This window comes from Thalassophryne amazonica, chromosome 10 (assembly GCF_902500255.1).
Source record: "Thalassophryne amazonica chromosome 10, fThaAma1.1, whole genome shotgun sequence".
Lineage (NCBI taxonomy): Eukaryota > Metazoa > Chordata > Actinopteri > Batrachoidiformes > Batrachoididae > Thalassophryne > Thalassophryne amazonica.
Window position 1 is genome coordinate 108338601 of NC_047112.1, and position 14234 is coordinate 108352834.

At 42.4% G+C, this 14234-nt stretch overlaps 1 protein-coding gene across 1 annotated transcript in view; it reads left to right on the plus strand.

The window, feature by feature from the left end:
- hs2st1b (heparan sulfate 2-O-sulfotransferase 1b) overlaps window positions 1-14234 on the plus strand; it is an 81226-nt gene that overhangs the window by 33798 nt on the left and 33194 nt on the right. Inside the window, exon 3 of the mRNA XM_034180712.1 lies at window positions 5346-5431. Coding sequence (XP_034036603.1) covers window positions 5346-5431 — 86 coding nt within the window. The remainder of the gene's footprint in view (window positions 1-5345; window positions 5432-14234) is intronic.

Consider the following 14234-nt stretch of genomic DNA (forward strand, 5'->3'; position numbering starts at 1 on the left):
GCACAGAGATGAGTCCACTGTCCGAGGCCATAAGAAGATCATTTGTAACCTTCACTAATGCTGTTTCTGTACTATGATGAATTCTAAAACCTGACTGAAACTCTTCAAATAGACCATTCCTCTGCAGATGATCAGTTAGCTGTTTTACAACTACCCTTTCAAGAATTTTTGAGAGAAAAGGAAGGTTGGAGATTGGCCTATAATTAGCTAAGATAGCTGGGTCAAGTGATGGCTTTTTAAGTAATGGTTTAATTACTGCCACCTTAAGCCTGTGGTACATAGCCAACTAACAAAGATAGATTGATCATATTTAAGATCAAAGCATTAAATAACGGTAGGGCTTCCTTGAGCAGCCTGGTAGGAATGGGGTCTAATAAACATGTTGATGGTTTGGATGAAGTAACTAATGAAAATAACTCAGACAGAACAATCGGAGAGAAAGAGTCTAACCAAATACCGGCATCACTGAAAGCAGCCAAAGATAACGATACGTCTTTGGGATGGTTATGAGTAATTTTTTCTCTAATAGTTAAAATTTTGTTAGCAAAGAAAGTCATGAAGTCATTACTAGTTAAAGTTAATGGAATACTCAGCTCAATAGAGCTCTGACTCTTTGTCAGCCTGGCTACAGTGCTGAAAAGAAACCTGGGGTTGTTCTTATTTTCTTCAATTAGTGATGAGTAGAAAGATGTCCTAGCTTTACGGAGGGCTTTTTTATAGAGCAACAGACTCTTTTTCCAGGCTAAGTGAAGATCTTCTAAATTAGTGAGACGCCATTTCCTCTTCAACTTACGGGTTATCTGCTTTAAGCTACGAGTTTGTGAGTTATACCACGGAGTCAGGCACTTCTGATTTAAAGCTCTCTTTTTTAGAGGAGCTACAGCATCCAAAGTTGTCTTCAATGAGGATGTAAAACTATTGACGAGATACTCTATCTCACTTACAGAGTTTAGGTAGCTACTCTGCACTGTGTTGGTATATGGCATTAGAGAACATAAAGAAGGAATCATATCCTTAAACCTAGTTACAGCGCTTTCTGAAAGACTTCTAGTGTAATGAAACTTATTCCCCACTGCTGGGTAGTCCATCAGAGTAAATGTAAATGTTATTAAGAAATGATCAGACAGAAGGGAGTTTTCAGGGAATACTGTTAAGTCTTCTATTTCCATACCATAAGTCAGAACAAGATCTAAGATATGATTAAAGTGGTGGGTGGACTCATTTACATTTTGAGCAAAGCCAGTCGAGTCTAACAATAGATTAAATGCAGCGTTGAGGCTGTCATTCTCAGCATCTGTGTGGATGTTAAAATCGCCCACTATAATTATCTTATCTGAGCTAAGCACTAAGTCAGACAAAAGGTCCGAAAATTCACAGAGACACTCACAGTAACGACCAGGTGGACGATAGATAACAACAAATAAAACTGTTTGTTGGGACTTCCAATTTGGATGGACAAGACTAAGAGTCAAGCTTTCAAATGAATTAAAGCTCTGTCTGGGTTTTTGATTAATTAATAAGCTGGAGTGGAAGATTGCTGCTAATCCTCCGCCTCGGCCCGTGCTACGAGCGTTCTGGCAGTTAGTGTGACTCGGTGGTGTTGACTCATCTAAACTAACATATTCATCCTGCTGTAACCAGGTTTCTGTAAGGCAGAATAAATCAATATGTTGATCAATTATTATATCATTTACTAACAGGGACTTAGAAGAGAGAGATCTAATGTTTAATAGACCACATTTAACTGTTTTAGTGTGTGGTGCAGTTGAAGGTGCTATATTATTTATTTTTTTTTTAATTTTTATGCTTAAATAGATTTTTGCTGGTTATTGGTGGTCTGGGAGCAGGCACCGCCTCTACGGGGATGGGGTAATGAGGGGATGGCAGGGGGAGAGAAGCTGCAGAGAGGTGTGTAAGACTACAACTCTGCTTCCTGGTCCCAACCCTGGATAGTCACCGTTTGGAGGATTTAAGAAAATTGGCCAGATTTCTAGAAATGAGAGCTGCTCCATCCAAAGTGGGATGGATGCCGTCTCTCCTAACAAGACCAGGTTTTCCCCAGAAGCTTTGCCAATTATCTATGAAGCCCACCTCATTTTTTGGACACCACTCAGACAGCCAGCAATTCAAGGAGAACATGCGGCTAAACATGTCACTCCCGGTCCGATTGGGGAGGGGCCCAGAGAAAACTACAGAGTCCGACATTGTTTTTGCAACGTTACACACAGATTCAATATTAATTTTAGTGACCTCCGATTGGCGTAACCGGGTGTCATTACTGCCGACGTGAATTACAATCTTACCAAATTTACGCTTAGCCTTAGCCAGCAGTTTCATATTTCCTTCAATGTCGCCTGCTCTGGCCCCCGGAAGACAATTGACTATGGTTGCTGGTGTCGCTAACTTCACATTTCTTAGAGATGTGAACGGGTTGGCGGTGTACACGGGGCTTCTGTTTAGGGCTACGCTTCCTCCTCACAGTCACCCAGTTGGCCTGCTTTCCCGCCTGCTCTGGCCCCCGGAAGACAACTGACTATGGTTGCTGGTGTCGCTAACTTCACATTTCGCAAAACAGAGTCACCAATAACCAGAGTTTGATCCTCGGCGGGTGTGTCGTCGAGTGGGGAAAAACGGTTAGAAATGTGAACGGGTTGGCGGTGTACATGGGGCTTCTGTTTAGAACTACGCTTCCTCCTCACAGTCACCCAGTCGGCCTGCTTTCCCGGCTGCTCGGGATCTGCCAGGGGGTAACTAACGGCGGCTAAGCTACCTTGGTCCGCACCGACTACAGGGGCCTGGCTAGCTGTAGAATTTTCCACGGTGCGCGTCCGCGCGTCGGGACGCAGCCGACGCGGCGCGGCGGCACAGGAAAAACACCTCCGTGTTGATAACCATTTGTTAAAATCCAGTTGGCTTTTGATGGCTTTCAGTGGAGTGAGTATATGAGAAATTGTTTATCAGCTGGAGATGTTCCAACTTGTCCTCAAGGCTTCCAACAGAGATGTTTTTCCTGTGGCGGAGCGTTGCGGCGGCTGCGAGCCGACGCTGCAATCCGCCCGCACGTCTTTCATTAAAAAAATCTCCTTTAACAGTGGAATATCCGGATAAAATGCTGAAACCGACTTCTTCTGAAACTTCTCTGTTCTCTCACGACGTCCTGGATCAATAGAGCCTGAAATGTGGAGGTTTTCAGCTTGAAACAGGCTGATGACGCCGCCTGAGAGCGCTGAGCGACGTCTCGCACCGTGGGAAGTCCTTAAAGCGACAGAATCACCTCAAAATCTCTCATCAGCCGTTAAAATTTTCACTGAAAACCAGCTTAATTTTTCGAACCGTGTCCACTTCGATGTGTCTCACAGGTTTAGAAAACATTTTGATCAAACAACGCGCCAGTCTCTCAGCAACTTCTCAGACAAAGGAATTCCGACGAGGGGCTGGACGACTCCTCCCACAAGGAGTGCTCACAGGCGAATGACGTCACCGACAGGCGTGGAAAAACTCACGCATGCGCACGAGGGTTCAAGCATGTCTGACGTAAAAACATATGAATGAAATCCATATAGTTTTTGAAAAAAATAAAAAGGACCTATACTTTACGGACAGCCCTCGTATATATAGATATATATATATATATATAGATATATTGATATAGATCTATATAGAGAAAGAGAGAGAGAGAGACTAACAAAAATTTGGGGGACCCATTCATTGACTCTCCGACTGACTCTCTGAGGTCTTTATTCTATGCTTGGCTTGCTAATCACAGGGGATACTTGAATACTTACACTGAACACAAATATCAACCCAACACTTTTGTTTTTGCTCCCAATTTTCATGAGCTGAACTCAAAGATCTACAAATTTTTTTTTATATACACAAAAGACCTATTTCTCTTAAATATTCACAAATCTGTCTAAATCTGTTAATGAGCACTTCTTGATGCTGATTAGACAGTATGATTATCACACAGGTGTGCCTTAGGCTGGCCACAATAAATGGCCACTCTGATGTGCAGTTTTGCTTTATTAGTGGGGGGGGGGGGGGGTCAGTCAGAAAACCAGTCAGTATCAGGTGATCACATTTACCAGTTTTCAGCTTCCAGAAATTGTGTACAGATCCTTGCAACATGAGGTGATGGTAGTGGATGAATGGCACAACAATGGGCCTCAAGATCTCGTCACAGTATCTCTGTGCATTCAAAATACCATCAGTAAAATGCATCTATGTTCATTGTCCATAACATATACCTGCCCATACCATAACCCCATCCCCACCGTGGACTACTCAATCCACAGTGCTGTCATCAACAAACCTCTCACCCACACGACTACATATACGCTTTCTGCATCTGCCCTGAACAGTGAAAACCGAGATTCATCCGTGAAGAGAACATCTCTCCAACATGCCAGACCCCACCGAATGTGAGCATTTGCCCACTCAAGTCTGTTACGATGACAAACGTCAGTCAGGTTGAGACCCTGATGAGGATGACGAGACATGCAGATGAGCTTCCCTGAGATGGTTTGTGACAGTTTGTACAGAAACTCTTTAGTTCTGCAAACTGATTGTTGCAGCAGCTGTCCAGGTAGCTGGTCTCAGATGATCATGGAGGTGACCATGCTGGATGTGGATGTGGTTACACGTGGTCTGTGGTTGTGAGGCTGGTTGGATATACTGCCAAATTCTCTGAACTGCCTTTGGAGACTGCTTATGGTAGAGAAATGGACATTCAGTTCATGGGCAACAGCTGTAGTGGACATTCCTGCAGTCAACATGCCAATTTCATGCTCCCTTAAAACTTGCGACATCTGTGGAATTGTGCTGCGATGAAACATTTTAGAGTGGCCTTTTATTGTGGCCAGCCTAAGGCACACTCATGCTGTCTAATCAGCATCTTGATATGCCACACCTGTGAGGTGGGATGGATTATCTTGGCAGTGGAGAGGTGCTCTCTAACAAATTTAGACAGATTTGTGAACAGAATTTGAGAGAAATATATCTTTTGTGTATATAGAAAATGTTTGAGATCTTTGAGTTCAGCTCATGAAAAATAGGAGCAAAAACAAAGTGTTCCATTTATATTTTTGTTCAGTGTATTTACCCAGTTGACAAAATGTAACTTAACCATGTCATTTCTGTTCAAGTACTATTGTAAGAACCTTTTACTGACAATTGAGTACATTGCAGCATACTGTAGTTACAAAGTAGTTCTTTGTCTTGTTGCAAAAATATAATGGTGCCCTTGTCCAACAAAATTAACTAAAAATGGATGCTGCTAATTGTTCTGATGCTTGTGATTGAGGTTGACGCTGCACCTAATTGGCTTCCATTATCTTTGGCCATAGGTGCGCTTTGTGCAGAACGTCACCTCCTGGAGAGAGATGAAGCCTGGCTTCTACCATGGCCATGTGGCTTATCTGGACTTTTCAAAGTAAGGCCTTTAATTTCCTGTAATACCATTAATATCCTGATTAGTTAGGAACACTTAGCAAAGCGGATAAAGAAGTTTGTGTATTGATTGCTTATTTGTGCTTTTAATGTTGATTAATAGCATGGTTGTCCTTATCTCCATCATTCAGTGATCACAGGTAATTATAATGGTGAACGTCTTCCTCTGTGAGCGAGGTTCTGTTAATGGTCAGTCCTCTTCAATGTTGCCACCCCATTGCTGATTAACCATCTGATTTACATGTACGACAAACTCGAGGCCTGGCTATGTCATTCGTCTCTGCCTCAAACCAAACAAAGTGACTCATTTATTGTGGCCTGTGCTTGTCTTTGTGTTGTCAGAATTCACGTTCAGCATAAGTTGGCATTCACATAGGAATACATAGTTTTGTTGAGGGGGCTGCAAAGTAAAAGTACACCTATGTAGGACTATGTTCCAGTAGGCTGCGAGGACATGATTGCGCTTTAAATCAAAACAGGAAAGTGACACAGCCTCTGATGCTTTTGAACCAGTAGCCAACAAACAAAGAAAAAAATGTAGACATTTAGTCTTTCAATTTTGCAAATTGTGCATGTTCCAATTAGGGCTGGGCCGTACATTGACAATGTGAGTTATACAGATATACAATAAGGCAAATAAGTATTTGATCCACTGTAAACTTTTCAGGTTTACCCACCTACAAAGAATGGGCTTCTTAAAGAAAAACTAACGGGTCTGTGAGAGCCAGAGTTCTTGCTGGTTGGTAGGTGATCAAATACTTATTTCATGCAATAAAATGCAAATTAATTATTCAAAAATCATACAGTGTGACTTTCTGATTTATTTATTTTTTTTATTCTGTCTCTCACAGTGGAAGTGTACCTACAATAAAAATTACAGACTTCTCCATTCTTTTTAGGTGGGAAAACCTGAAAAATTGACAGTGGATAGAATGCTTATTTGGCTCACTACATTTTAGGAGATGTGTAGATTGGAGAATACTGTAATGCCGATATATCTTTGATGTTGTTTTATGACTCTTTTTTGTTGTTGTTGTTGTTCATCATTAAAACTATTTGCTCCTCTCTGAGTCCATGGCCAACAGGCAGGCATCTCTCTCTCTCTCTCTCTCTCTCTCTCTCTCTCTCTCTCTCTCTCTCTCTCTCTCTCTCTCTCTCTCTCTCTCTCTCTCTCAAGCCTCCCCCCCTCACTGTGTGTGCATGCAGAGCTCTTCCTCATACACTTTCTAGCAACATGAGGCAGAAGAGTAATGGGCCGGTCACATGGCATACGACGATAGCTGAACGAAGGAAAAAAGCCACGTCACAAATCGTTGAGAAAAGGTGGATGAATGAGCTTTCACTTTTCCCATCACTGAATAGCCTGGGAATCAAATGCACAAAAGGAACAAAAGAGGAAAGAAAAACAAAGCTAACGTTGGCCTCAGCGCTTTAAACAAAATGCACCTGGAACCACTGCTGGAGCAGTGTGTGTCTGCAACCTACTCTGCGTTGAACTCGGCACTGGGGCGGAGCTCTGTAGTGCCTTAGTTCTGGAGAAGCTGCAAAGAAAAGTGCCTATTCTGATCTGCTGTGGAGATCTGTGCGCACGTCAGTGAATCCACCTGCTCTGGTTGCTCGTCCAGAACAAAACAGGGATCATCTCCTTCATCATCAGAATCCTCACTGCCTGGTTCAGATGCTGCACGCTCCATCTTGCGCCGTCTTGCTCCAGTTCAAAACAAAACTGAAGGACTTGCTCAGCATTCACAAGATGCCTCATTTTTACAAAACAAAAAAACACCACCACCACACTAACCAAACACGCTAAATACTCCACCAAAATAATACACACTCCAAACACACCAAAAATTTCTCAAGTCTCTCAAATACCAAAACTCTAAAGTCCCTTTCACACCGGTGCAAATGTAGAGTTGCATATTGCTGCGTTGTGTTGTGTTTAGAGTACGCCCGAAATGTGCGCGTACTTGGCTGCATATGTTTGCTTTTAATGTATGCGTTCTGTCACATGTAGTCCTTGCCGCACTCCTGCTTTCGTTGTTTTTTTTTTGTTTTTTTTTGTTGTTTTTTGTTTTTGTTTTTATTCTGCATTGCAGACGTGCACTCGGTTCTCAAAACGGTAAAAAGCAAATGGCACTCATGTTTCCAGATGTACAGCTGGACACACTACTTCCTTGTCAGGGCTGGGAACATCAGATTGCAAAGTTCAGAGTCCTTCTGTGCCCCCCCCCACAAAAAAAGTAGAAAATATTAGCATTTAAAGTCACAAGCAAACTAAAAACTTTGCGTCTCTTGTTTTAGCAGAGAGAGAGAGAGAGTGTGAGAGAGAGAGAGCGCTGGTCGAACAAAACGCTAACATTACAAAAACTAAGCCAAGATAAGAAACAGTCAAGAACGACAGCAAAAGGAAATACGGACGAATTGAGGTTTTTCTGCGACATTTGTTTAAATTTTTCTACAGTTTAAAATTCCAGACAAAGCACCAGCTGCAGGAACGAAGCTGTGCGAAGGTTAAATGATGCCAACAAAAGTCCAGAGTTCTTGTTTCGTTTGGGCTTCGTTGCCCTTTGTTAGTGACGTGTGACCAGGCCTCAATTGACTGTTCAGAACAGAGGCAACGCAGCTAATGTGACAGCCGCAGACTTTATTCAAAATTTACAATCTGGGCTTTACATTCCTTACAGCGCTCTGTTGCATGATATAGAAAGGAATTCGCTGGTGTTTGGCACGTTGGAGAGGTGTTCTCTTCACGGATGAATCCCGGTTCACACTGTCCAGGGCAGATGGCAGACAGCGTGTATGGCGTTGTGTGGGCGAGCGGTTTTCTGATGTCAATGATGTGGATCGAGTGGGGTTATGGTAAGGGCAGGCGTCTGTTATGGATGAAGAACACAGGTGCATTTTATTGATGGCATTTTGAATGCACAGAGATAACGTGACAAGATTCTGAGACCCATTGTTGTGCCATTCATCCACTATCATCACCTCATGTTGCATGAGGCAAATGGTGGTCACACCAGATACTGACTGGTATCCCCCCCAATAAAACAAAACTGCACCTTTCAGAGTGGCCTTTTATTTTGGGCAGTCTAAGGCACACCTGTGCACTAATCAATCAATCAATCAATTTTATTTATATAGCGCCATATCACAACAAACAGTTGCCCCAAGGCGCTTTATATTGTAAGGCAAGGCCATACAATAATTACGTAAAAACCCCAACGGTCAAAACGACCCCCTGTGAGCAAGCACTTGGCGACAGTGGGAAGGAAAATCTTCCCTAACCCTTCCTCTGGATCCAGATCCACAACAAAATTAAATCATCCCCTCCTTGCTACAAGGCCTTCCTGTCACCCTAATTGAAATCCATTAAAGTCTTTGAGATGTTCTGTTAATGGTAGCCAAACACATGACTTTCTTGGTGGAGATATTTCCTACTGCCCAGATAAATAAAACTAGCATATTGGCAAAAAGCTAGCTCACCTAATTGTTGGGTCTCATTCAAATTTTGAACATTTGGAGTTGAAAAAGTTGTGACATACTGTTTGGAATGTCTGTCTGCTCAGATGTTAGTGAGTCTCTAGAAGTGGCACTGGAGTAGCTTCTCCACAGGGGCTGGGTGTCCTCATCGATCATTTTTGACCAGCTAGGAATCTGAATTAGATTGCTAAATTACTTACGTGAAATACATGTTACATAGACTGACTGTCATGACTGTCTGATGTTCTGAATCTGTTCTTTGCCCACTTCGGTGGATGGTGGGGGGCTACTCCACTTCTCAACCCACCCACTGAAAACCTATCACCAGTCCTACATCCTCACCTTAAGGGCCCCATCACACTTGGCACGAATGAGGAGGAATGAAGCATAATCAGCTGGAATGGGGAAAAAAGCCAAACTTCGAAATGCAGTTGGGAGGGACAGATATTCTGACAGCTGTGTATGAACGCCGTTCGAATACCCAGAATGTGGGCCGAAGCCGCCTCAAATAATTTGCACACATTCTGTGTGCAGCAGCTCCCAAATGCATGCCAAATGCGCCCAGAACACAGTACAAATCTCTGCTCGCCAACCTACAGCTTGTGGCAGGTAGGCTGTCGGGACACCAGGGCTGGGAAGAGCCAGTAGTCAGAACAAGATCTAAGATATGATTAAAGTGGTGGGTGGACTCATTTACATTTTGAGCAAAGCCAGTTGAGTCTAATAATAGATTAAATGCAGTGTTGAGGCTGTCATTCTCAGCATCTGTGTGGATGTTAAAATCACCCACTATAATTATCTTATCTGAGCTAAGCACTAAGTCAGACAAAAGGTCTGAAAATTCACAGAGAAACTCACAGTAACGACCAGGTGGACGATAGATAATAACAAATGCAATAGTAATAACACCGTATTCCAATCCATGTGACAACGTGTATCATCACAAAACAGTGTTGTAAGTTTTGAATTGGAGAATCAACCTCAGTATCTTCACAAAATGGGTAGCACTTAAATGTAGTGACTGGCTCAAGTAAAGCAAAGTCTTGAAAGTGTTTGGCAAATTCTGACAGGTAACTGTCAGTTTGCTTTGTGTAGCATGCAGCGTGAAGTTGCGTGCTACACAGTGGAACTTGGCGACCGATTATGCACCCAATAAGATCATTAGGAATGGTCAACTCGTGTGATGTACTTAAGGCAGAAGTGTCCATCCCTGTGAACCCCTGGTTGTTTGCTGCAATGGGGAAGGTGCAATATTGGTTCATATTGCCTAATGTTGCATCTCCAGATCTGATGCAAGATTGTGGAAGTTGCCCAAATTATGGCGCTACAGCTTTGAGGCCAGACATTCTATTTTTCGTTTGAAATTATTAACTAATGTAGGGGATTTTCTGCCTTCGGATCCCCTCCCGGCACTTTAATGTGGTGAGCAAACTTGAAGACTCAGAGACTGACAGAAAACGAACCTCAAAATCAGATGCTGTATTAAAAGGATACTTTCACAGAATGAGTCATTACGACAGCGCTGGACTCTTGCACCCAACGTTCCCCACCGGAGCTAAATGCAAGAGTCCTGACCTAGTACCCCGCCTATGTTTTAAGCCTGATCTTGGCCCGCACTCAGATGGGCGGGCCTTTGCCCTGTTCTTGGATCAGTAGAGCTATGTGATTGGTTGAAAAATGTTGGATTTGACATTTATTAGTGGGTGTCCTGCTCGTGTTGTTTATTTGAAACGGTATGTGTCATATCAAATCTGTGTTCTGTCTGATAAGCAAAGAACAGTATGCATCATAGGGCCTGTGGAGGACAGGGTGATGGGACATACTGTCCAACACTGAGATGATCATATTGACCACTGTTTTGTCTTTCCTTGCAGCTCTAAATTAAGCTCATTCAGCATGTTGGTCAGTTTGGTTCTACAGTGAGGAAAATAAGTATTTGAACACTCTGCGGTTTTGCAAGTTCTCCCACTTAGAAATCATGGAGGGGTCTGAAATTTTCATCTTAGATGCATGTCCACTGTGAGAGACATAATAATTTATTTATTTTTTTTTTTTTTTATAATTTATTTGTATGTTACTGCTGCAAATAAGTATTTGTACACCTACCAACCAGCAAGAATTCTGGCTCACACAGACCTGTTAATTTTTCTTTAAGAAGCCCTCTTAGTAATTGCACCTGTTGCTGTCATGGTTTAAAATCCTGCAGGGCAGCAAGGTCCCCCTGCTCAAGCCAGCACATGTCCAGGCCTGTTTAAAGTTCACCAGTGACCATCTGGATGATCCAGAGGAGGCATGGGAGAAGGTCATGTGGTCAGATGAGACCAGAATAGAGCTTTTTGGAATCAACTCCACTTACCATGTTTAGAGGATGAGAGCAACCCCAAGAAAACCATCCCAACCGTGAAGCATAGGGGTGGAAACATCATACTCTGGGGGTGCTCTTCTGCAAAGGGGACAGGACGACTGCACCGTATTGAAGGGAGGATGGATGGGGTCATGTATTGTGAGATTTTGGCAAACAACCTCCTTCCCTCAGTAAGAGCATTGAAGATGGGTCATGGCTGGGTCTTCCAGCATGACAGTGACCCCAAACACACAGCCAGGGCAACTAAGGAGGGGCTCCGTAAGAAGCATTTCAAGGTCCTGGAGTGGCCTGGCCAGTCTCCAGACCTGAACTCAATAGAAAATCTTTGGAGGGAGCTGAAACTCCAAATCTGAAAGATCTGGAGAAGATCTGTATGGAGGAGTGGACCAAAATCCCTGCTGTAGTGTGTGAAAACCTGGTGAAAAACTACAGGAAATGTTTGACCTCTGTAATTGCAAACAAAGGCTACTGTACCAAATATTAACATTGATTTTCACAAGTGTTCAAATACTTATTTGCAGCAGTAACATACAAATAAATTATTAAAAAAAAATCATACATTGTGATTTCCGGATTTTTTTTTTTTTTTTTTTTTTTTTTTTTTTTTTTTTTTTAGATTATGTCTCTCACAGTGGACATGCACCTAAGATGAAAATTTCAGACCCCTCCATGATTTCTAAGTGGGAGAACTTGCAAAATCGCAGGGTGTTCAAATACTTATTTTCTTCACTGTAAATGCTAAGTCAAGTAGCCACTGATCACTAATCACTTTAGTTGTTTGTATTCTGCATTTTTGTGGACAAGGAGAAACTCCTTTATCTCTGGACAGAGCTTTCAGAATCTCTGCAGGAGTTTCCCTCTACTGAGCCATCTCACATCACTGTGTAGCAGCGACTCAGAGACCGCAGTGAACCTTCTCCAGTTGCGCATGGTACAGCCATCTTTGAAGAGTTTTAGCTCAAATAGAACAGGCGATCTTCATTTCCACATCCATTATGTCTTTCATGTTTAGCATTTTTGCCCATAATGTGTGTTGGTGTATTATGCAGTGGTAATTAAGGGAGTCTGGGAAAGCGTCATCCTCTCTGTACTTGGCAATAAATCCGTTCACGCAGCCAATCACTGTAGGTGTGCCGTCTGTGGTGATGGACTCCAATTTGCACACTGGGAGCTGGGTTTTCTCAAAGTCTTTGAAAGACTGAAAAATGTCCTCTCCCTGTGTGTGTTCTTTCACGGGCAGTCTTGTTAACAGCTCCTCTTTTGCAGTTATAGCTAAACACCATTTGAATAAAAATGCACAGCTGAGCTGTAGATTCAGGCTTTTAAGGTGGCAGTAATTAAACCATTACTTAAAAAGCCATCACTTGACCCAGCTATCTTAGCTAATTATAGGCCAATCTCCAACCTTCCTTTTCTCTCAAAAATTCTTGAAAGGGTAGTTGTAAAACAGCTAACTGATCATCTGCAGAGGAATGGTCTATTTGAAGAGTTTCAGTCAGGTTTTAGAATTCATCATAGTACAGAAACAGCATTAGTGAAGGTTACAAATAATCTTCTTATGGCCTCGGACAGTGGACTCATCTCTGTGCTTGTTCTGTTAGACCTCAGTGCTGCTTTTGATACTGTTGACCATAAAATTTTATTACAGAGATTAGAGCATGCCATAGGTATTAAAGGCACTGCGCTGCGGTGGTTTGAATCATATTTGTCTAATAGATTACAATTTGTTCATGTAAATGGGGAATCTTCTTCACAGACTAAAGTTAATTATGGAGTTCCACAAGGTTCTGTGCTAGGACCAATTTTATTCACTTTATACATGCTTCCCTTAGGCAGTATTATTAGACGGTATTGCTTAAATTTTCATTGTTACGCAGATGATACCCAGCTTTATCTATCCATGAAGCCAGAGGACACACACCAATTAGCTAAACTGCAGGATTGTCTTACAGACATAAAGACATGGATGACCTCTAATTTCCTGCTTTTAAACTCAGATAAAACTGGTTATTGTACTTGGCCCCACAAATCTTAGAAACATGGTGTCTAACCAGATCCTTACTGTGGATGGCATTACCCTGACCTCTAGTAATACTGTGAGAAATCTTGGAGTCATTTTTGATCAGGATATGTCATTCAAAGCGCATATTAAACAAATATGTAGGACTGCTTTTTGCATTTACGCAATATCTCTAAAATCAGAAAGGTCTTGTCTCAGAGTGATGCTGAAAAACTAATTCATGCATTATTCCTCTAGGCTGGACTATTGTAATTCATTATTATCAGGTTGTCCTAAAAGTTCCCTAAAAAAGCCTTCAGTTAATTCAAAATGCTGCAGCTAGAGTACTGACAGGGACTAGAAGGAGAGAGCATATCTCACCCATATTGGCCTCTCTTCATTGGCTTCCTGTTAATTCTAGAATAGAATTTAAAATTCTTCTTCTTAGTTATAAGGTTTTGAATAATCAGGTCCCATCTTATCTTAGGGACCTCGTAGTACCATATCACCCCAATAGAGCGCTTCGCTCTCAGACTGCAGGCTTACTTGTAGTTCCTAGGGTTTGTAAGAGTAGAATGGGAGGCAGAGCCTTCAGCTTTCAGGCTCCTCTCCTGTGGAACCAGCTCCCAATTCAGATCAGGGAGACAGACACCCTCTCTACTTTTAAGATTAGGCTTAAAACTTTCCTTTTTGCTAAAGCTTATAGTTAGGGCTGGATCAGGTGACCCTGAACTATCCCTTAGTTATGCTGCTATAGACGTAGACTGCTGGGGGGTTCCCATGATGCACTGTTTCTTTCTCTTTTTGCTCTGTATGCACCACTCTGCATTTAATCATTAGTGATCGATCTCTGCTCCCCTCCACAGCATGTCTTTTTCCTGGTTCTCTCCCTCAGCCCCAACCAGTCCCAGCAGAAGACTGCCCCTCCCTGAGCCTGGTTCT